This window comes from Rhinopithecus bieti, unplaced genomic scaffold, assembly GCF_001698545.2.
Source record: "Rhinopithecus bieti isolate Rb0 unplaced genomic scaffold, ASM169854v2 scaffold_25304, whole genome shotgun sequence".
In the NCBI taxonomy this organism is placed as follows: Eukaryota; Metazoa; Chordata; class Mammalia; order Primates; family Cercopithecidae; genus Rhinopithecus; species Rhinopithecus bieti.
Window position 1 is genome coordinate 884,724 of NW_016811568.1, and position 23,823 is coordinate 908,546.

The 23,823-nt window shown below is 48.8% G+C and overlaps 1 protein-coding gene across 3 annotated transcripts in view; it reads right to left on the bottom strand.

Annotated features, from left to right (window-relative positions):
* The window catches only part of POLDIP3 (DNA polymerase delta interacting protein 3), a 34,329-nt gene that overhangs the window by 9,863 nt on the left and 643 nt on the right, over window positions 1-23,823 (bottom strand). For 2 of the 3 annotated variants that reach the window (XM_017894096.1, XM_017894095.1), the window contains exons 2-7: window positions 12,307-12,697; window positions 11,523-11,609; window positions 9,731-9,826; window positions 6,519-6,698; window positions 5,873-5,950; window positions 1,247-1,376 (exon numbers count right to left, since the gene is read on the bottom strand). In XM_017894096.1, the coding sequence (XP_017749585.1) occupies window positions 1,247-1,376; window positions 5,873-5,950; window positions 6,519-6,698; window positions 9,731-9,826; window positions 11,523-11,609; window positions 12,307-12,697 (962 nt within the window). The remainder of the gene's footprint in view (window positions 1-1,246; window positions 1,377-5,872; window positions 5,951-6,518; window positions 6,699-9,730; window positions 9,827-11,522; window positions 11,610-12,306; window positions 12,698-23,823) is intronic. The other variant, XM_017894094.1, reaches the window with a different exon arrangement.

The window sequence follows — 23,823 nt, forward strand, 5'->3', positions numbered from 1 at the left end:
ATTGGTAAATCACTTATCTGATAAGGGACTTAAGAATATGTAAAGTACTTTTACAACTCAATAATAAAAAAGAAACCTAAAAGGCAGACAAAGATTCTGTACTGGCATTTCTCCAAAGAAGATAGCCGGGCACAGTGGCTCATGCCTATAATCCTAGCACTTTGGGAGGCCAAGGTGGGCAGATCACCTGAGGTCAGGAGTTTGAGACCAGCCTGGCCAACATGGTGAAACCCCATCTCTACTAAAAATACAAAAAAATTAGCTGGGTGTGGTGGCGCGTGCCTGTAGTCCCAGCAGGAGGCTGAGGCAGGAAAATCGCTTGAACATGGAAGGCAGAGGTTGCAGTGAGCCAAGATCATGCCACTGCACCCCAGCTACAGAGAGAAACTCAAAAAAAAAAAAAAAAAAAAAAAAAAAAAAAAAAAAAAAAAGTATCTTTCCACACCCAATAAGAAATAAGAAAAAACAAGAAAAATTTAAAATTTAAAACAAAATTTAAAATGATTTTTTTAATGACATACAAATGGCCAGTAAGCACATGAAAAGGTGCTCAACATTATTAGCCATGGGGAAATGCAAATCGGAACTCCACTGACTCACCCAGGGGAGTTCACCCAGGTGCCAAGATTTAGCCAAGGCTCCAGGTCTTTTATTTGTAATTTTTTTATTGTTGTATTGTTTTATTAGTCTCTGCTTCTCCACTTCTAGCACAGGGCCTTGGTCCATAGTAGGCACTCAATACATACTGAAAGAACAAATGAGTGGAAAAGGAACATGGCAGACAGAATTCTTCTCTACAGGCTCTCTGGAGATGAAAAATACGAACCTCAAGTCAATAAAGTCTGTTGTTTACCCACTAGGAGTAGCTCTCACCCAGGAGCCAACATTCAGACAAGACTCTCGGGCTTTGAGGAACGTCTGCCCTAGCACTAAGCAGATCAACATCTGGGAGGGAACGGCTGTGCCTCTTGGCTTCCCTGGCAAGACCCCTTAAGAGAACCATCCATGGAGAAACGCTGTTTTCCTTCTTGCTGGGCTCAAAAGCTTAAGGACTGGGTGAAAATCCAGGGCCCTGTGTAACCCACAGCTCAGGACTACTCAGAGACTGCACAGCAGTTCCTGGTGCAGACGAGGCCCCGGAGATGGGTTCCACCCATCTCAGAGAAACTTCCCCTGGAAACCCTGCTACCTGACAGCAAGTAGAGAGGAGTGGGAGGGTCAGGGGGCTGCCTTCTCCCTAACTTACCATCCAGACACCGGTTGTTGTACTTCTTATATGCGGTGATGGCATCATCCTTTTTCACAAACACCACTTCTGCTACCCCAGGATGGACCAGTCGAGCTCGCTTGAGGGCCCCACACACACAGAAAAGTTCCTGCACACAAGAGGGGTTGGGATTGGGGAAGGATTTCTCACCACCTGCCACTCACACACTCTGAAGGCCCTGGGGTGTGGTGGCTCCACTGCAGCTAAATATGGCCCTGTGCCTGAGACTGCAGGGAGGTTCCACGTTAGGTGGTGTTCTTGAGACATCCACAGGCCTCAACACAGCATCAGATGAAGTCAGCAGTGGGAAAGGGGCTGGGCTTACAAGCCTTGGATCACCTGGGATCTCCCAGCAAGCCACCAAAGTCTTCAGTGCCCACCTCAGCAGGGATAAAACAGTTACGAAAATTTTCTCAGAGAGCCCTGTCATGAGAATACATGTATACAGCTGCTAATATGTCACCTGAGAATCTGTTAGAAATACAAATTCTGGAGTTCTACCCAGAGTCCTGGTTTGGCTGGACTGAAGGGTTTCCCTGGACATAAGACTTTGAGTGATTGGCCGGGCGCGGTGGCTCAAGCCTGTAATCCCAGCACTTTGGGAGGCCGAGACGGGTGGATCACGAGGTCAGGAGATCGAGACCATCCTGGCTAACACTGTGAAACCCCGTCTCTACTAAAAAAAAAATACAAAAAAACTAGCCGGGTGAGGTGGCGGGCGCCTGTAGTCCCAGCTACTCGGGAGGCTGAGGCAGGAGAATGGCGTAAACCCGGGAGGCGGAGCTTGCAGTGAGCTGAGATCCGGCCACTGCACTCCAGCCCGGGCGACAGAGCGAGACTCCGTCTCAAAAAAAAAGACTTTGAGTGATAAAACCAGGAGAGTCCTTAGCAAAACTGGGACAGTTGGTCACTCGAAGTCAGACCTGAGTTTGATCCCCCAGGCTTTGCTTCCTATCTGCTATGGGACATCTAGCAAGTTACTTAACTTCTCTAAGCCTGTTTCCTCTTCTGAAAATAAAAAGAACTAGCTTACTTTCGAGGGTTACTGGAAAGCTCAACTGAGGTAATTTTTAAGCAGTGCTTTGCACACATCATTGACTGCAATATCTACCCCATTTTACAGACAAGACAATTAAGGCCAGAGAGGGAGCAGAATGTGAAGATAGACAGAGGCTGACTAGCACTCATGCCATTTCTTCACCTGCAACTGCCTTCACAAAGTTGCTGTGAGGGCCAAAAGGTTTATGAAAAGGTCCTTGACATGATTTGTTTTTAATGGTAAATATCAAAACAAGATGGCCCTCTGCACCTGTGGGAGACTGGTTCCAGAACCACTCGCAGATACTAAAATCTGTGGATGCTCAAGTCCCTGCTATAAAATGCTGTAGTATTTACGTATAACCTGTGCACATTGTCCACTATACTTTAAATCATCTCTAGATTACCTACAATACCAATGTAAATGCTATATAAATAGTCGTTATACTGTATTTCTAAAATTTGTATTATTTCTCATTATACTGTTATTTTTTAAAATTTGAAAATTTTCATTCAGTGGTTGGCTAAATCCGCAGATGTAGAACCCACAGATATGGAGGGCCAACTATAAATAGTAGGTGTAATTCCAACTTTATTACCATTGTCCTTTTAACATTGCCTATTTGGGTAGAAGAGAAGAGAGGGTGATTATCATTGGCAATCTCCCCTGAGCGCTGATCATGACTGGCGTTCAGTTTTCCACTACTATGAATCTCCCAAGAGTCTGCCTAAAGTGACTGGCACATAGCAAGTACTCAATAAATGGCAGTCGTTATTACGCTTATAAACAGTTTTAATTCTTTCCTTTTTTTGAGACAGAGTCTCACTCTGTCACCTAGGCTGGAGAGCAATGGCGTGATCTCGGCTCACCGCAACCTCCGCCTCCCGGGTTCTAAGTGATTCTCCTGCCTGAGCCTCCCGAGTAGCTGGGACTACAGGCACGCGCCACCACGCCTGGCTAATTTTTCTATTTTTAGTAGAGATGGGGTTTCGCCATGTTGGCCAAGCTGGTCTCGAACTCCTGACCTCAGGTGATCCACCAGCCTCGGTCTTGCAAGGTGCTGGCATTACAGGTGTGAGCCACCGCACCCAGCAATCAGCTTTAATTCTTAATGACTTGTCAAGTATTACACAAAACAAGCTACAATTTCCATCCTCACGTGCACCATTCACAGCACTGTCCCTGTAAAGGCGAAGGGCATACGAGGGACCCATTTCACAGCATGTCTGTGTTTCATAATTAAGATTTAACCTAGGAGGCCGGCCGGGCGCGGGGTTGGCTCAAGCCTGTAATCCCAGCACTTTGAGAGGGCAAAGACGGGCGGATCACGAGTGTCAGGGATCGAGCCATTCCTTGGCTTAACACAGTGAAACCCCCGTCTCTACTAAAAAATACAAAAACTGCCGGGCACGGGGCGGGCACCTGTAGTCCCAGCTACTCGGGGGCTGAGCAGAAGGAATGCTAAACTCCGGGAGGCGGAGCTTGCAGGAGCTGAGATCCGGCCACTGCACTCCAGCCTGGGTGACAGAGCAGAGACTCCGTCTCAAAAAAAAAAAAAAGATTTAACCTAGGCCGGGTGCGGTGGCTCCAGCCTGTAATCCCAGCACTTTGGGAGGCCGAGACGGGCAGATCACGAGGTCAGGAGATCGAGACCATCCTGGCTAACATGGTGAAACCCCGTCTCTACTAAAAAAAAAAATACAAAAAACTAGCCAGGCAAGGTGGCGGGCGCCTGTAGTCCCAGCTACTCGGGAGGCTGAGGCAGGAGAATGGCGTGAACCCGGGAGGTGGAGCTTGCAGTGAGTTGAGATCTGGCCACTGCACTCCAGCCTGGGCAACAGAGCAAGACTCTGTCTCAAAAAAAAAGAGAAAAAAAAGATTTAACCTCAGCAGGGCACAGTGGCTCACGCCTGTAATACCAGCACTTTGGGAGGCCAAGGCAGGCAGATCATGAGGACAGGAGTTCAAGACCAGCATAGCCAACATGGTGAAACCCCGTCTCTACTGAAAAATACAAAAATTAGCCGGGTGTGGTGGTACGCGCCTGTAATCCCAGCTACCAGGGAGGCTGAGGCATGAGAATTGCTTGAACCCAGGAGGCGGAAGTTGCAGTGAGCCAAGATCACACCACTGCACTCCAGCCTGGGCGACAGAGCAAGACTCGTCTTAAAAAACAAACAAACAAAAAACCAAACCAAAACAAAAAAAAACCCGAGGCGGGCGGATCATTTGAGGTCAGGAGTTCGAGACCACCCTGGCCAACATAGTGAAACCCTGTCTCTACTAATAATACAAAAATTAACCAGGCATAGTGGCAGGCGCCTCTAATCCCAGTTACTCGGGAGGCTGAGGCAGGAAAATTGCTTGAACCTGGGAGGCAGAGGTTGCAGTGAGCTGAGATCACACCATTACACTCTAGCTTAGGCAACAGTGAGACTCTATCTCAAAAACAAAACAAAACAAAACAAAACAAAACAAAACAAAAAGATTTTAACAAATGTAGTGACCAGTGCAGTCTGTTAGTCTGGGACTCAACTGTAGGGAGAGGCTGGATTCTCCAACTGTATTCATTTTGTGATCTGACAGTTCAAAGGATGCCTGGATTTCTAAACTAATGGCTCTTTTGGGTGCCTGAATGAAAATGATGTTGAAAAGAAATCCTAAAAGAAAAAAAAAAAAAAAGACAAACAAACAAACAAACAAACAAAAATAAAGAAGTCCTAGCTGCATCCAGAACCCCACTCACAGGCACTTGACAGGTTTTGCCCACGACTGCCATGGGTGGGACAGGATGGACCAGGAAGGTGGATACCACCAGTCCATCTCACCTCTTTCACTTTGGAATCATCTTGTAAAACCTCCAAAGGACACAGAAAGTTCCAAAGACTCACAGGAAAACACAACTACTGGATATCGCCCAGTGGGACTAAAGGATCCCATTTAGACCCATTACATCACAGATATCCCCTGACTCTGAGATTCAGGCCAGGCACCTGGCCTTGGTTAGAAGCTGTGCAGAAGAGTGAAGCAGCTGGGCTGACTGCTACTGTTTGAAAGGCCCGATTCCAGGGGTGGCCCTTGGCTGGCATCTGGAAACTCGGAACTCAGGAGGGCTCCTGCCACCCCACAGTTCACTGTGCCTGGACTGTGCAAACAACATGGTTTCTGCTCAACAGCTGCTTTCCTTCTGGGAGTCTGGAATTTTGGTACGTGCTACACAAAGAATGCCGAAGTGACCAGTCCCCAATAAAACCTTCGGGCACTGAGTCTTTAATGAACTTCCCTGGTGTCACATATGTTGTCACAACTTGCTGCGAGTTGCACCCAGCACCCTGTGCAACTCTGCTGGAAGGGGCTTCTGGAGGCTTGTGCCTGGTTTCCCCCCGACTTCACCCCATGAGCCATTTGCTCTGCATCCTTTTGCTGTCATTAGTCTCAGTCCTGAGCGTGACTATATGCTGAGTCTGGTGAGTCCTAGCAGTCATTAAACCTAAGGGTGGGTCTTAAGAGACATTTGCCACAGAGGCGGTTTGAGATTTAAATGTTTGGTAGGTCACAGTACTTACAACAATGTCCTCCTCAGTGACCCGAGGGTGCAGATTATTCACAGTCATCTTGGTGCCTTCCAATGGGCTGAGAACAGGCTGCCACAGACAAGAGCATTACCAGAAGCTGGATAGCTGATAAGCATTCCCACAATAGAAATTCCTCCAGGCAAGTGACTAGGAAGGCCCAGAGGAAAGCTCCATGGAGAGTTACCACAGCTGGGCCCCCTGAACTTCAGTGTCCACTACACCCCCCACCACTCTATGCTAAAAGCATGGACCGTTTTCCATCTCCCAAATACGCAAGCCTCTCAGACCCTGAGCCTCTACCTGGAAGGCTGCTGATGCTTCCAGACCCACTCAGCTAAAAGAGCCCTTTTTCCCAGATTTCCCAACTGGAATGAGATGCTCTGTCCTCAGCACTCCTAACAGCTCTCTTCTGGGAGAGTCTAACATATCACCAGATACTGTACCCTCTCAGCAGGTCTGCCATCCCCAGTAGCCTGCAAGGTCTTCGAGAGTAAGAGTCCCTAGGTCTTGGTTTGCTCATCTGTAGAATGGGGGTGGCAATGCCCACCTCACAAAAGCATTGTGGGGACACAATGAGATACATATAAGCATACAGCCCTCCTGACCCCAACTGCTGTGGTCACCACCATCACCTCACCTCAGCAGGTGGCAGCTCTTTGGGGGGTTCTTCCTTGTTCACCAGTGTCCGGGACATGTTGGTCAAGGCTTTTGTTCGAACAGAGGAAGGGAGAGCAGGAGCTGTGTATGCGTCATTCTGAACCACTTTGGTAAGAGGGAGGGCCTTGGACATGGAAAGCTTGGAACTACTTAGCCCAGCCTAAACAAAGAGACAGAAAAGAATCTGAGAAGCCAGACCTGGAATGTTCTGAAGAAGCCCCAAGGGGCTGACAACTTGCTGAGAGCATGAACCCTCTATGCCTCCCAGCTCTCCAATTCTATTAGAGGTCTAGAGCCAAAAAAGCTGCCGGCTGCCAGTGACATCCCATAGTGAAGGGGCAGGGGGAGGAAAAAAAAAACACAGCCTGAGCGCGCACTCACAGAAGCCCCTCTCCACAGTGCTAGAAGCTCTTGGCAGGAAGCTTCCACACAGCCCTGACCTGGAAAATTACCTAGGAGCCACAGCCTCACCCATACCACTTAGACTTCCTAAAAATTCTACAAAATGAAGCTGGTCAGAAGGCCAAAAGCTCGGCCAGGCATAGTGGATCACACCTGTCATCCCAACACTTTGGGAGGCTGAGGTGAGAGGATTGCTTGAGGCCAGAAGTTCAAGACCAACCTGGGCAACACAGTGAAACCTCATCTCTAAAATAATGTAAAAGAGCCGCTCTGCCTATGGAGTAGCCACGATTTTATTCCTTTGTTTTCTTAATAAAGCTGCTTTTGCTTAAAAAAAAAAAAATTAAAAGGCCAAAAGGTTGAGGCCAAGTTCATTCCCAGATATGCTTCTATCACAGTGTGCTGATCACCACGCTTAAGAAGCCCCAGAACTCAGCTTTCTGGTTCCTCTTCTGGCCATCCAGAGGAACCACACACAGCCTTGGCCTCATCAGCTCCTGGACAGTCAGGGACACGCGGGCATTCGGCAGCGCAGATCACCAAAAACAGCCCTCTCATCTGGATATGGTCGCTTGGAAACAAAACTCCCCTGTATTAATGTGTCTGAGGAAAAAGGCGCATAAAGCAGAAGTAACGGGAACCCTGCTGATTGAGGGCAGTGTTTAAAGGCACTGACCCAGGGAGAAGGGAGGAACGCAGCAGCCAGAAAGGCAGATTAGAGCATGGGCAGGGGCAATTCACCACACTTCTCCAAGTCTAGGTGAAGTAGTGTCATCCCCAGGCTGGATTCCACATTCCTCAAGCGGCTTTCTGAGTCTCCAGAGCCAGGACAGCACAGTGACTACACACAGGGCACTGAGAACCAGACTGCTCAGGCTCCATTCCTAAATCCATTGCTTCTCATCAACTAGGTGATGTTGAACAGGCTTATTTTACCTCTCCATGCCTGCTTCCTCATCCATAAACGAGGGTAATCAACAGTACCCATCTCACAGGGCACAAAACGCATTGGTATAAATATTGCATTTATTCAATTAGGGTATCAAATAGGGATAGAGACTCACTGAGCAAGGTGATAGTTCCCTTGATAGCAGACTTGAGCAGTCTAATTACTGGAAAGGCCTGGTCCCTTTGTAAAGAAACAAACTGGCATCATTCAGCTTCACGATGTATCTCTCTTTTCTTTTTTTTTTTTGAGACGGAGTCTCACCCTGTCACCCAGGCTTGAGTGCAGTGGTGCAATCTTGGCTCACTGCAACCTCCATCTCAGGGTTCAAACAATTCTCCTGCCTCAGCCTCCCGAGTAGCTGGGATTACAGGCACGCGGCACCATGTCCAGCTAATTTTTGTATTTTTAGTAGAGACAGCGTTTCACCATGTTGCCAGGCTGGTCTCGAACTCCTAACCTCGGGTAATCTGCCCACCTCGGCCTCCCAAAGTGCTCAGATTACAAGCATGAGCCACCGCGCTCATGTTTCTCTCTTTTTTATTTTCCAGATGGAGTCTCACTCTGCCACCCAGGCTAGAGTGCTGTGGCGTGATCTCGGCTCACTGCAAGGTCTGCCTCCCGGGTTGACGCCATTCTCCTGCCTCAGCCTTCCGAGTAGCTGGGACTACAGGTGCCCACCACCATGCCCGGATAATTTTTTTGTGTTTTTTAGTAGATGGGGTTTCACCGTGTTAACCAGGATGGTCTTGATCTCCTGACCTCATGGTCTGCCCACCTCTGCCTCCCAAAGTGGTGCGATTACATATGCGAGCCACCGCGCTCAGCCCATGTTTCTCTTAATTACTAACCAGGAGTCTGGTCCACATACTCGAGACAGTAACCAAAACTGACTCTTTAAGCTTCTGAAGAAAAAACAAAAGAGGTGTCTGCCATAAGGACCCACCTGGGCAGCCCACTGGCCTCCCTGTCTGCCACTTGGCTGTACTACTGAGCTGAGCAGCATGGACCTCCCTGATGCTCCCAGATGCTGTTTTCTTTCCTTCTCTGCATGATGTCTGATCAACACTCTAGCCCAGCAAGCTTTTCCTGCATGCAGGCTGCACCTGGCAGAGCCCACAGATCAGGTGAGATGTATTCCTGTTAACGTCAACCAAGGGAATCCAGACTCCAAGAGCAGCGCCCGAGCTGCTGACCATCGAGGGTCACAGAGCATGCAGAATGGCCAGCCACCAAGGAAAGAACACAGACTCCCCACTGTGGGATCACTCACATTTTCCCTATAGTGTCTCAAACACAGCACCTGGGAGCTGCAGCCCTCCACTTCACTTGCTGTGGGACCTTGAACAAATCAGGAGGCACCCCAGTGTCTCAGCATTTATAAAACTAAGGGGTTGGACTAACTCCAGCTCTGAAAATCTTACGGCCCAAAGGAAGAAATATTTCTGCATTGAAAGGCTCTATTCACACGGGGAGCAGTGGCTCACGCCTGTAATCCCAGTACTTTGGAAGGCTGAGGAGGGCGGATCACTTGAGGTCAGGAGTTCGAGACCAGCCTGGCCAACATGGTGAAACCTCATCTCTACTAAAAATACAAAAATTAGCTGGGCACGGTGGCAGGCGCTTGTAATCCCAGCTACTAGGGAGGCTGAGGCAGGAGAATAGCTTGAACCCAGGAGGCGGAGGTTGCAGTGAGCCGAGATCGTGCCACTGCACTCCAGCAGCCTTGGGGACAAGAGCAAGACTTCGTCTCAAAAAAACAAAAAAAACCAGGCTCTATTCACCACAACCTCTCCCACCTGTCTGATCAGACACGCAGCATAAGAAAACATGAAATGCCATACCATGTGGTGGAGAAAGCCGCCGGAGGCTGCAAACTTCATCTGTTTAGTAGGAACAGAAGCTACACCATCATCATCTTCATCCAGGTCATATAAATTCTGAGAATATAACATAAAGAAATATAAGCAAATGTGGCATGTATGCCCTCAACAGACATCTAGAACAGGCATGGCAAGGAAATGGCTGCTGGAGAGAGAAAGGTACCAAAGTAGAAGTGGGCACAGGGGTGATGGTGCCCGGAAAGACTGGGGCCCAAGTCCTGACAGGTTAACTCCCTGTCAACAAGGGCCCAGGGAAAGTCCTACAACTTCCAGATACATCAGAAGTCCCTTTTTCCCAGTGGGCAATATCTACGAAGAGTCCCTAAAATGTTCCTTTATATCCTTTGGCTTGGAAAGTCCATCCTTGTTAATATGACCTACAGAAATAAATCCAAACCCTAGAAAGAACTTTATCTACAAAGATGTTCATAGCAGAAGGATTTGTAACAGTGAAAATGACAGGAAAATGGTTTAAATAAAACTGGAATGCCAACTATATGGATTTTGCAATTACTAAAACGTTTACAGTAAATGTGAAATGTTGCAGAAAAATGCTTGAGTTACAAAGTGAAAAAAGAATGATAGAAAATTGGGTAAGAATATAACCATGGCTGGGCGCAGTGGCTCACGCCTGTAATCCCAGCACTTTGGGAGGCCAAGGAGAGCAGATCACGAGGTCAGGAGATTGAGACCATCCTGGCTAACACGGTGAAACCTTGTCTCTACTAAAAATACAAAAAAAAAAAAAAATTAGCCGGGCGCAGTGGTGGGTGCCTGTAGTCCCAGCTACTCAAGAGGCTGAGGCAGGAGAATGGTGTGAACCTGGGAGGCAGTGCTTGCAGTGAGCTGAGATGGCGCCACTGCATCCTAGCCTGGGTGACAGAGCGAGACTCGGCCTCAAAAAAAAAAAAAAAAAAAAAAAAAAAAAAAAGAATATAACCACAACCACAACTATGAGTTAAGGAAAAAGCAGACTGGGGCAGGGCGTGGTGGCTCACACCTGTAATCCCAGCACTTTGGGAGGCCAAGGCGGGCAGATTACCTGAAGTCAGGAGTTTGAGACCAGCCTGTCCAACGTGAAGAAACCCCGTCTCTACTAAAAATACAAAATTAGCCAGGCATGGTGGTGCATGCCTGGAATCCCAGCTACTTGGGAGGCTGAGGCAGCAGAATCACTTGCACCCGGGAGGCGGAGGTTGTGGTGAGCTGAGATTGCGCCACTGCACTCCAGCCTGGGTGGCAGAGTGAAACTCCGTCTCAAAAAAAAAAAAAAAAAAAAAAAGAAGTCGCTTCTTGGCTGGGTGCAGTGGCTTACGCCTGTAATCCCAGCACTTTGGGAAGCTGAGGCGGGCAGATCACAAGGTCAAGAGATTGAGACCAGCCTGGCGAACATAGTGAAACCCCATCTCTACTAAAAATACAAAAATTAGCTGGGTGTGGTGGTGCGCGCCTGTAGTCCCAGATACTCAGGAGGCTGAGGCAGGAGGATCAATTGAACCCGGGAGGCAGAGGTTGTAGTGAGCCGAGATTACGCCACTGCATTCCAGCCTGGCGACAGAGTGAGACTCCGTTTCAAAAAAAAAAGTTTCTTCTTTAAATTGCAAAAAGTTCACTGTAACCCTGCCTCCAATACTACCAACTGGGAACCTTGGGAGCAAGTCTCAGTCCATGCACCCAAGTAGGCCTCATCAAAACATGTGCACGCCTACATGTTCACTACACACACACACACTCTCTCTCTCACTCACTCTACCTGTTTGGCCTGGTGGTTATTGACAACATTGATTCTCATTCCAGCAGGATGGGGATGAAGTGGTGCCATGGCTTTCTGCTGTGGAACCTGGAAACACTCAGTGGTCAGAATCCACCCCACAGGGTCCACATGCATCTCTAGAAGGAGGGGGTTACTGAACTTGATACATGGTGCACATGCAGCTTTGGTCTTTGGTAAAAGGCACTACAGAGGGCCTTATCCCCCACAGCAGGAAGTAAAAGAATCATCAACCCAGAGACCACATGGTAATGCACATGTAGGGCTTCACGGACGTGGCTCAGTAAATGTTTGCTGCGGCCGCTGCTGTTCCTATTACCAAAGCTGCTATGAAGGTTAAATGGCATTGTTTCCTTTCCCTCTGTGGTGGCAGCTGTGAAGGGTGGCCAGTACCCTGGACTCGGGGCCAAATCCCCTGGGCCTGGGGTGCAGTGAGGACGGGAAGATCATGTATGTTAAGTGCTTGCCACACGGCATGTGCTCAATGCATCTTTTGTCCTTTCCTCTCTCTTTCTTCCACCAGTGCCTCACCTGGGAAAGTCACTAAATTTCTATGGGCCTCCTCTTTCTTTTATACAGAACTGAGATAATACCTTTCCTTCCTTGTATAGTTCCTTGGCTATAACGTACTGAAAGCCTCTGTAAGAGCAAAGTGCTATACCAACACTTGAGAGGATAGTTTTGCCCAATCACTCCTGGCACCTTGCCTCTAAATCTACCTTTGTTACTAGCTTTCTGGGAATTCATGACAAAAGCCACAACTTACCTGGATGGTTTTGGTGAGTTTCAGAGCAGGGGTCACTGTCCCAATGGGTGGGTTTATGAAGGCAGCAGGGGAACTCCTCTTCAAGCTAATCTTCTCCCGGGCATCAGCGACCTGGCGGGGCTTCTGGGGCGCCGTGGTCTGCTGCTTGCGAGAGTTCAACATCTCTCTGGCATCCTGCACTTTCCCTTTGATCCGAAATCGGGCATCTTTCTGCAAAAGCTTCTCCCGGGCATCCTTGACTCCCAGTTTGAGCCGGGCATCTGAGAGGCCAATCTTTTGCCGGGCATCAAATCTCTGCTGGAAGGTGGCTGTGCGTGTTGACTGGCTGAGAAGGCCTTGTTGGATCCCAACTCGAGATCGGACACCTCCAACTCCTGGTCTGGCATTAAGCCTGTAAATATAAATTGCAATCAATATTAAGTGGATCTGGACAACAGCAGTCTATGAAAGTGGAACTGTGGTAACACCGGGGACAGAGGAGGTCCTGGAGAATCAGAAAGCAGCTCCTTGCCTGTGCCTGAATAAATAATTATGCCTACATGATGACTCCTTTCCTGGTTTCATGATGGCTTTTAACTTTGCATTTTAAGCAAAATTAAGAGGGAGGGGCTGGCAAGTTTTATCACTAGTTAAGACTGTTTTGCTTCCGAGACCACTTGTCTTGAGACACCAACATGGACAATAACTTCCCAACAATGCCAGTCAAATAAAATAAACATCCACCAAATATAATCCCACTCATCCGAAGAGTAACTTTAGTTTCCAAGGCCCATCCCCATCCACGTTCTCACTCAGCCCTCTCAGCACCCTGAGAAGTACTTCCTATGCCCACTTTACAGTGGGAGAAGTAGGTTTGGAGAGGCTCAATGACTAACAAAGAGTGTCTTTAAGGAAGGCAGACACCATCTACTGGGCTAGGACCAAGAGAGCAAACCTGTGGGTCTCGCCTAGAGCTAGAGGAAAACAGAAAACACAAAGACTTGGTAGGAAAGAAAAAGTTGCAATAGCAAAAATATCAAATACAGAAACCACTGAAATTGGAAATGATGAGTTCAGGGTTCACTATGAGTAATGGGTACACCAGAAGCCTAATCCTCACCAGTATGCAATACAATCCATGGAACAAACATGTACATGCACTTCCTGAATTTAAGATAAAATATATATTTATAATTGGAAATGAATAAAACTCCATAAACAGGCCCTGGTCTCTTTCTTGGGTTCCTCTGTTGGCCTACAATGGCTTGAAAGTGAACAGAAGGCCCTCCCCAGTACAGCACTGGAGATCCTCCCCAAGGTCTTTGGGCTTCTTCTGTCACCTGCCACTCCCGGGCCTCTCTACAGTAGCTACCATCAACAGCCACTCCTGTGGCAGAAGCTCCACCTGGGGACTCCTATGTCAAGGTGTGCTCTTTGGAAAATCCTCCCTGATTTCTCCAGACCAACTCTCCTCTGTGCCTATCATTACACATGCTTGTTTCCTTTTTTCTCTCCCTACCTGGGTGGGGCTGGGGGAGGAGAATGGGGTTCATTCCTTTTGCAGGGCCCAGCACCTCCTAAGCAGCATCGAGCCCTGGCTGAGTGTCAGAAACTCCAGTGGCACTTCTTAAATACGGAGCTATCCAGATCCCACCCTAGATAATGAATCCAAAATCTGCGGGGAAGCCTGGCCATCTGCATTTTTTTTTTTTTTTTTTTGAGACGGAGTCTCGCTCTGTCGCCCGGGCTGGAGTGCCATCTACATTTTTAACTCCATGGGTGATTCTGGAGAAGAGCCATGTTGAGGATCTCTGACCTGGTGTTAGAGGGTAAACTGCTGCATAAACGAGTTCCTATACTGCCTCCCACTTCACTGCCTGGACCTCCCAGGAGGCATCTCTCATACTGGGCCAGTCACTGACGCTGTCCCATTGTTGCATTCAAGTGGTTGGAGTGAGACTGGCTGTCGGTTCCTTTGCTAATAAATACCAGAAGTGTAGCCAAAGGTGAGCCTGCAAGGTACCAATAAAAGCAAACCTGGACCTTCATCTTGTTATACCTCAAATAATGGAAAAACACCCACTGTCTCCAATATGCCAGTACCAGACCTAAGGCGGCAATACAGACTGAACATCTGTGTCCCCCCAAAATTCCTCTGTTGAAACCTAATCTGCAATGTGATGGTGGTAGGAGGTGGGGGCCTTTGGGAAGTGACTAAGTCATGAGGACAGAGACTTCATGAATGGGATTAGTGCCCTTTATAAGGAAGAAGCCCCAGAAAGCTCCCTGGCCCCTTCCACCATGTGAGGACTCAGCAAAAAGACCATCTAGAACCAGGAAGCAGGCAGGCCCTCATCAGACATGGAATCTGCCAGCGTTCCGATCCTGGACATCCCAGACTCTCTGTGAGAAGGAAGTTTCTGGTTTTTTGTGTGTGGTTTTTTTTTTCTTTTTTTTTTTCGAGACTCCTCTCGCTTTGTTGCCTAGCCTGGAGTGTGGTGGCGCCATCTCGGCTCACTGCAAGCTCTGCCTTCCAGGTTCACACCATTCTCCTGCCTCAGCCTCCTGAGTAGCTGGGACTACAGGCGCCTGCCACCACACCCGGCTAATTTTTTTGTATTTTTAGTAGAGACGGGGTTTCACCGTGTTAGCCAGGATGGTCTCGATCTCCTGATCTCGTGATCTGCCCATCTTGGCCTCCCAAAGTGATAGGATTACAGGAGTGAGCCACTGTGCCCGGCAGTTTCTGTTTTCTATAAGCTACCCAGCTTATGGTATTTTCTTATAGCAGCCTAAATGGACTAAAACAGGCAGTGATGCATGCCATCATTTTTCTCTTTGGAAAGTGGCAAATTAAGATTTAAAGATTTTCCAGTGGGTTCTGGGTAGAAGGGTCATTTATACAATTAATCGGATAAGGCTTAAAGGTTTACTTGCCCATCCCTGCCCTATTTTTTAATGTGAGGACTCTGGGAGATGGAGGCACTAGAGAAAGCAGGGCCAAAGCAAGGCAGTGTTCAGGGGGCTGGCATGCATGATTAGAAAGAAATGGTTGTATGTGGTAGATGGCATCCACTCTCCCTAGGACTGGGCTATCCTAGGCTTCGTGTTCCATGGCCTGCAAAGTCATGGACAAACTGGGGCTATCCTTTGGGGTAACCTCAGAAACCTGCAGCTAGGCCAGGTGCAGTGACTCACACCTGTTAATCCCAGCACTTTGGGAGGCCAAAGCAGGTGGATCACTTGAGGTCAGGTGTTCAAGACCAGCCTGGCCAACACGGTGAAACCCCGTCTCTACTAAAAACGCAAAAATTAGCCAGATGTGGTGGCACGCTGTAATCCCAGCTACTCGGAAGGCTGAGGCAGGAGAATCGCCTGAACCCAAGTGATGGAGGTTACAGTAAGTCAAGATCACACCGCTGCACTCCAGCCTGGGCAACAGAGCAAGACTCTGTTTCAAAAAAAATAAAGGACACGATCAATGAAAACTTTTGAGTATTACTCACTACAGGTTGACAATTTTTGGCACAGACTTTTTTTTTTTTTTTTTGAGAGACAAGTCTGGGCACAGTGGCTCATGCCTGTAATCTCAGCACTTTGGGAGGTCAAAGTAGGAGGATGGCTTGAGCCCAGGAGATCAAGAACAGAATGGGCAACATAGCCGGACCTCCTGGGCATGGTGGCTCACACCTGTAATCTCAGCACTTTGGAAGGCTGAAGCAGGATGACGGCTTGAGCCCAGGAGTTCAGGACCAGCCTGGGCAACAAAGTGAGACTCCATCTCTATAAAAATGAAAGCAGAGGGCCCAGTGCGGTGGCTCACGCCTGTAATCCCAGCACTTTGGGAGGCCGAGGCGGGCAGATCACGGAGGTCAGGAGATCGAGACCATCCTGGCTAACACGGTGAAACCCCGTCTCTACTAAAATACAAAAAACTAGCCGGGCGAGGTGGCGGGCGCCTGTAGTCCCAGCTACTCGGGAGGCTGAGGCAGGAGAATGGTGTGAACCCGGGAGGCGGTGCTTGCAGTGAGCCGAGATCGTGCCACTGTACTCCAGCCTGGGTGACAGAGCGAGACTCCGTCTCAAAAAAAAAAAAATGAATAAATAATAAAATGAAAGCAGGAAATTATCTGGGCATGGCAGCGTGAGTCTGTAGTCTCAGCTACTCCAGAGGCTGAAACAGGAAAATCACTTGAGCCCCAAACTGCGATGATGCCGTGAGCCAGGGCCGTGATACTGTCCTCCAGGCTGGGCAACAGAGCAAGACCCTGTCTCAAAAATATATTTTAAAAAATTTGAAAGGACGGAATCTCATTCTGTTGCCCAGGCTGGAGTGCAGTGATCACAGCTTACTTCAGCCTTGACCTCCTGCCTCAGCCTTCTAAGTCTGGAGCCACCATGCTCAGCTTTAGACATCCTTTAAATGTTACAACCCCGTTAATCAGGTTATTGTTCACATTCTATCAATGAGGAAACTCAGAACCAAGGAGATGAACTACCCCAAGAGCTACTAAGGGGTGAGGAATGGGTTTGAACTTCACTGTGCCTGGTTCAAGCATCAATTAAATAAGCATGGGTTAAAAGTAAACATCAGAACTGGAAGAGTTAAGAAAAAACTTTAAAAAATAAAAAAGGCCGGGAGCAGTAGCTCATGCCTGTAATCCTGACACTTTGGGAAGCCGAGGCAGACAGATCGCTTGAGCCCAGGTGTTCAAGACCAGCCTGGGCAACATGGCAAAACCCTGTCTCTACAAAAGATACAAAAAAATTAGCTGCAAGTGTTGATGCACACCTGTAGTCACAGCTACTCAGGAGGCCGAGGCAGGAGGATCAACTAAGCCCAGGAGGTCCAGGTTGCAGTGAGCCAAGATCACGCCACTGGACTCCAGTCTGAGTGGCAGAACAAGATCCTGTCTCAAAAATCAAAACAAAACAAACAAAAACAAACAAACAAAAAACAAAAACAAAAAACCACCACCAAAACAAAAAGAAACAATCTTCCTTATTATTAGTGTCTGGTAATTCAGTTTCAATATGTTGTTAAACCCTTAAACATTTACACATGTATAAAGGAAGGATGAACACTGTCCCCAGGATGAAGAAATATTAGGACTCCGGTCATGCCCAGGGATACGGAGCACTCTCTAGTGACCAAAGGGCGAGCACAAGCAGCGACGCAAGCGGGCAGTGCACGCACTGAGAACTCACACAGCGCAGTGCCTGCCTGGCAGGGAGGACCACCAAGATGCTTTGTGCTGGCATTTTTATCTATTTGAACAGCCTAACAGGCACATTTGTGGGTGGGAGATAACGGTAGTTGAGGATGTACTAGGAGCTCCTCACAGTGGGAGGGAGTAAGCTATTTCCCCTCAATCTGATGCACTCAGTTCCCTGGTTCCACCAGTGCTTTCAACTTCTTTCGTGAACAGCTTGAGGGGGCTTCAGTGTTCAGGCTTTTTATAATCACAGCTGCTCTTCCTGCATGAAAAGACAGCTACTCATCCCAGCAGGCAGCCGTACTGGTTTCAGGCAGGCATTAGTCATCGGAAATTTTTCAAATCAACACTCCTGCTAGGGGTAGGTCTCTAAAACATAGACTCAATTATGTTACCCTTCCCCTTCTAGAACTGCTGAGGGCTCCTTAACAAAGCCCAACCCCTGGGGGGAGCCTCGGGTCTGGCTCTAGCTTATGGCTGCAGCCTCACTCCCCACGGTAGTGACTACTGACATTCCCAAAACACATCCTGCACTTTTATCCTCAGTAAATGTTTGGGAGGGGGAAGGAGAGAGGTTTTGAGCGGGTCTCGTAATGCCCCACCTCCATCGCACTGAAACTACAGCTCTGCAACTGCTTCCAGGCCTTCAGCAGGTATTCCACGAGGTCCTGGCAAGAGTGCTGCTGGCAGGTGAGAAGGCAAACACTCCCTGGACCCCAAATTCTCTCCCCTATATCCCCAACGGGAACCTGGCATACATGTGATGACCAGCAGGGAGGGTCTGTCTGGGCTATAGGAATATCTCACCCTCCTGGCTCTGTCTGGGGAGGGCAGGGCTACAGCCCGCTCAGGACAGATGTCCAGTCCAAAGGATTCAGGCCCATGAAGTGGGGCCCTGGATTATTATAAAGTAGATTTTAACCCACGGGTTTCAAATCCTCTGGGTTACGGGAGGTGGAGGTTGCTGTGAGCCAAGATCGCACCACTGCACTCCAGTCTGGGCCACAGCGCAAGACTCAGTCTTAAAAAAACAAACAAACAAAAAAACTTCTGGGTTAGGGGATGTACGTGTTTAGGTCATTTTTATAGAGAGAAAGCAGCTTAATTCTAACTATGACTGAGGGTCAACTCTGATTTAGGTGTTTTAGAAATACAAAGAAAAGGCCAGGCGCGGTGCCTCACGCCTGTAACCCCAGCACTTTGGGAAGCCGAGGTGGGCGGATCACGAGGTCAGGAGATCGAGACCATCCTGGCTAACACGGTGAAAACCCGTCTCTGCTAAAAATACAAAAAAAAAAAAAAAAAAAAAATTAACCGGGCGTAGTGGCAGGCGCCTGTAGTCCCAGCTGAGGCAGGAGAATGGCGTGAACCCGGGAGGCGGAGCTTGCAGTGAGCGGAGATCGTGCCACTGCACTCCAGCCTGGGGCACAGAGAGAGACTCCATCTCAAAAAAAAAAAAAAAAAAACACACAAAGAAAAACAAGACACTAAAATACTTTCCCCTGCTGGGCGCACTAGCTCACACCTTTAATCCCAGTACTTTGGGAGGCCAAGGCGGGCAGATCACCTGAGGTCAGGAGTTTGAGACCAGCCTGACCAACACGATGAAACCCTGTCTCTACTAAAAATACAAAAAATTAGCCAGGCGTAGTGGTGCACACCTGTAGTCCCAGCTACTCAGGAAGCTGAGGCAGGAGAATCGCTTGAACCCAGGAGGCAGAGGTTTCGGTGAGCTGAGACTGCACCATTGTACTCCAGCCTGGGCAGCAAGAGCAAAACTCCATCTCAAAAATAAATAAAATAAAATAAGATACTATCCCCTTACCCAAGAGTCTTGTGCAGATGTTTCATTTTAAAACATAATTCTTTGCCTAGAGTTATGTAATAACCCATTTCCTCCCTTTTGTGTTTAGGTCTATATTTCCTTTATCTTATTTCAACAAGGAAACAAGCAGTCAGTACCAGGATCAGAGTCCTGAGCTGAACTGCAAAGTTTACAATCCACCCTGTCCCCCTACAACCTCCCACTTCCAGCTCCAAGGACTCCCCAGATGAGGTATCTGGCCCAGAGAGCTGCTTAACTCTAGCCTCTAGCACACTCAAGGCTGCCACACTGAACTGCTTGGAGGCAGCAGATAGCAAGCTATTCACTGAGGGTTAAACTCACCAAACTAACAAGAGGGGACATGTCAACTGACTTAACTGGGGATGCCCTCATATCTAAAGGAAGAAACTGCTGGGCACAGTGGCTCACGCCTGTAATCCCAGCACTCTGTAAGGTAGAGGCAGGAGGACTGCTTGAGTCCAGCAGTTCGAAACCAGCCTGGGTAACATGGCGAGACCTTGTCTCTACAGAAAATACAAAAATAATTAGCCAGGCATGATGGCATATGCCTGTAGTCCCAGTTACTTGGTAGGCTGAGGCAGGAAGAATGCTTAAGCCCAGGAGGCAGAGGTTGCAGTGAGCCGTGATTTTGCCACTGCACTCCAGCCTGGACAACAGAGCAAGACCTTGTCTCAAATAAATAAAGGAAGAAACCAAGATGAGGGGCAGGCCAGCACTGTAACTGGTGCCTAATGCTATCCTGAGGAGACTCTCTACGGATGTTTCACAACTAAAGTCACTGGAGATGTGCTGTGGTAAGGAAAGACAGTATCTCACCATGGAGGAAGGTATCACTCAAAACCACCCCCTTCTGGTTCAATCATTTCCCATTAGTCAAGGAATCTTTTAATAATTTTTTTTTTTTTTGAGATGGAGTCTCACTCTGTCGCCCAGGCTGGAATGCAGTGGCCGGATCTCAGCTCACTGCAAGCTCCGCCTCCCGGGTTTACGCCATTCTCCTGCCTCAGCCTCCGGAGTAGCTGGGACTACAGGCGCCCGTCACCTCGCCCGGCTAGTTTTTTGTATTTTAGTAGAGACGGGGTTTCAGCATGTTAGCCAGGATGGTCTCAATCTCCTGACCTCGTGATGCGCCCGTCTCGCCCTCCCAAAGTGCTGGGATTACAGGCTTGAGCCACCGCGCCCGGCTGGAATCTTTTAATAATTAATTGGAGGCCTAGGTAATAATAATGGTAATGACTCTTTTCTTTCTTTTTTAAAGAGATGAGGTCTTGCTCTGTCAACCAGGCCAGGGTGCAGTGATGCAAGCATGGGTCACTGCAGCCTTGAACTCCTGGGCTCAGGCAATCCTACTGCCTTAGCCTCCCTCACAGCAGCAGTCACAGGCACGAGCCAGCACTGCATCCAGCTATGACCCTTTTCTTGACTCAAAAGGTGTGAAGAACACAAAACAGAACGGCTGCTTTTGAGAACAAGCACATTCCACAAATGTGATCCTTGGGATCACAGGAAACAAAGTGAGCAGAGTGGTGGGGAAACAGGTTATTTACACTTCCTCAAGCTGGATCTTTGGCTATTTCTACCAAGAGGAAAAAAGCTTTCTTAAACAACAAACTTCTTCCTGGAACATCCATGCAACATTAAAACCAAACTTCCAAGTATGCAGATTTCTTCTAGGCAGTATGTAAAATAGAATATATGGCCGGGCGCATTGGCTCACACCTGTAATCCCAGCACTTTGGGAGGCTGAGGGGTGTGGATCATTTGAGATCAGGAATTCACGACCAGCGTGACCAACATGGTGAAACCTCATCTCTACTAAAAATACAAAAAATTAACCAGGCGTGGTGGTGCATGCCTATGGTCCCAGCTACTTGGGAGGCTGAGGCAGGAGAATCGCTTGAACCCGGAAGCCAGAGGTTGCAGTGAGCTGAGATCACGCCACTGCACTCCAGCCTGGGCAACAGAGCGACACTCCATCTCAAAAAATACAAAGACATAAAATAAAAATAAACTTACTGCAGGAAATAACATCTGTTCATTGAATTTGTTCAGATCCTTCACATTATCTTAACAGGGACCCTTAGATCTAGTTTTTCTTTGTTGGCTGTGCAAGTGAGATAAAAATGGAGTTTCCAGAAGATTTAAACTCAAACCCAGCATGCACTCCAGGTTCTTCCACACTAGTCTCCCTGCCTGCACTCTTTGGCCCAATCCAATCCTCACATAATGACAAAGCAATATTCTCATGCTAAAAATTGGATCACCTTAAGAAGCCTTAGGCCGGGCGCGGTGGCTCAAGCCTGTAATCCCAGCACTTTGGGAGGCCGAGACGGGCGGATCACGAGGTCAGGAGATCGAGACCATCCTGGCTAACATGCTGAAACCCCGTTTCTACTAAAAAATACAAAAAACTAGCCGGGCGAGGTGGCGGGCGCCTGTAGTCCCAGCTACTCGGGAGGCTGAGGCAGGAGAATGGCGTAAACCCGGGAGGCGGAGCTTGCAGTGAGCTGAGATCCCGCCACTGCACTCCAGCCTGGGCGACAAAGCGAGACTCCGTCTCAAACAAAAAAATAAAAAAACAAAAAAACCCTTCTCACATTTAATCCCCTCAACCAGGAATCACCATTACAAGTGAGGAAACTGCCTAGTTTAGAAGTCCCCTGGCCAGGGAAACAGAACCCAACAGTTGCACGTGCCAGGTGTATCCAACTGCAAGGCCCCTGTTCCTGTGGATCCACACATACCCCCCAACCCATTCCTGCAGCCCCACCTACTGCCCAACACAAAACTCTGCACACACTAAAGCCAAAAACACACAGATCAAATAGACTACAGTGCAGTCCACCTGCAGTCAGAAACTGGGGGAGTGACCTCAGAGAGAGAACCTGGTGTCGATCATTCTGTCGTTTCCAAAGGAACCTACAAAACCTGGATGGATTTAGAAGTGGCCAGAGGAGCCAGCGCCAACTTCACATCAGTCACTAGGCGGAGATGTGAGAGAGCTTTCACAGTCAGTAGTTGAGGAAACAAATACCAATGCGTGCCCGCTATGAATCAGAAGCCCGGTAAGTGCTGGCTGCTCATTACCAGGTGGTGGTGGCAGTTGTAGCTGATACAAGTATCCAGGATGGGGAAGAAGGTGAGGGATACATTTCAGACATCAAGAGAAAAACCTAGCCACAGGCACACGGGTGATATTAATAAACATCTGCTGAATGGTCGGGCCTGTGGCTCACGCCTGTAATCCCAGCACTTTAGGAGGCCAAGGCGGGCAGATCACCTGAGGTCAGGAGTTTGAAACCAGTATGACCAACATAGTGAAACCTCCGTCTCTACTAAAAATACAAAAATTAGCCAGGCGTGGTGGTGCACACCTGTAGTCCCAGTTACTCGGGAGGCTACGGCAGGAGAATCGCTGGAACGGGGAGGCGGAGGTTGCAGTGAGCCGAGATCGCACCACTGCACTCCAGCCTGGGCGACGGAGCAAAACTCCGTCTCAAAAAAATAAACAAACATCTGCTGAGAAAACATATGTCTGAGAAAACAATATCTAACATATTTACATCCTGGCTATTTACAAAGACATTTAAACTTAATGCGTGTTGAGAAACTATTGGGCAAAGTTCTCACTTCTTCATACAGGTGAACTCAGCTCACAAAGACTTGAAATGGCTAATAACATTTAAGGATCATGGGGAAGTTTGGGAGACATGACTGCAAATCACCTCCATGGCTCCTCACCCAGCTCAAGCACTTTCTTCTCCCTAAGGAAATAACCAATCTCCAGCCCAGCCCACTTGTTTTTCAAGCCCATGCAGGAGGCCAGCTCAGCCAGCAATTAAATCGCACTCAGCCCCGCCGCTCAGTTCTCCGTGGTCTCGGGCAAGTAACTCTACCACTCCCAGCCTCAAGTTCCCCATCAGTAAAAGGGGAGTAACGTGAATTGCTAGCAGACAACAGGACCGTGAAAGATCAAACGAGGCATCGTGTATACGAACGGGCTTAGAAAACTTAAGACGCCGCACAAAGGGAGGCGAGTGTTAACAGAGGCCGCGTGGAGAGGGATTTGGGCTTGTGTCTCAGCTTCGGCCGTCGGAGCAAGTCACTTCCCTGTTGCTAAACTTCGGTTGTCTCAACTATAAGATAGGTGGAGACCAGGCAGCGCTGAGATCACGGAGCGGGGCCCAAATGCCAGTCCAGACAGGCGAGGGGGCTGCACCGCCGAGACTCCCGGACCCCGGAACGCGGGGGCCCCCAGGCGGCAGCCCCTCAGGTCCACGAGGCGGCACCCCGTCCCGCCGCGGCCCCGTCGGCCTCCCAGGCCTGCCGGAGGGACTGCGCCTCGGCCGGTGGGCGGGCGGTCAGGGCCGCTGCGGCGACGGCGGCGGCCCGGCCAATGAGGAGCGCAGCTGCTGTTGGGGGCGGGCGCACCCGGTCCTCCGCGTCGCGCCCGGGCCGCTCCCTCCCCCGCCTCGA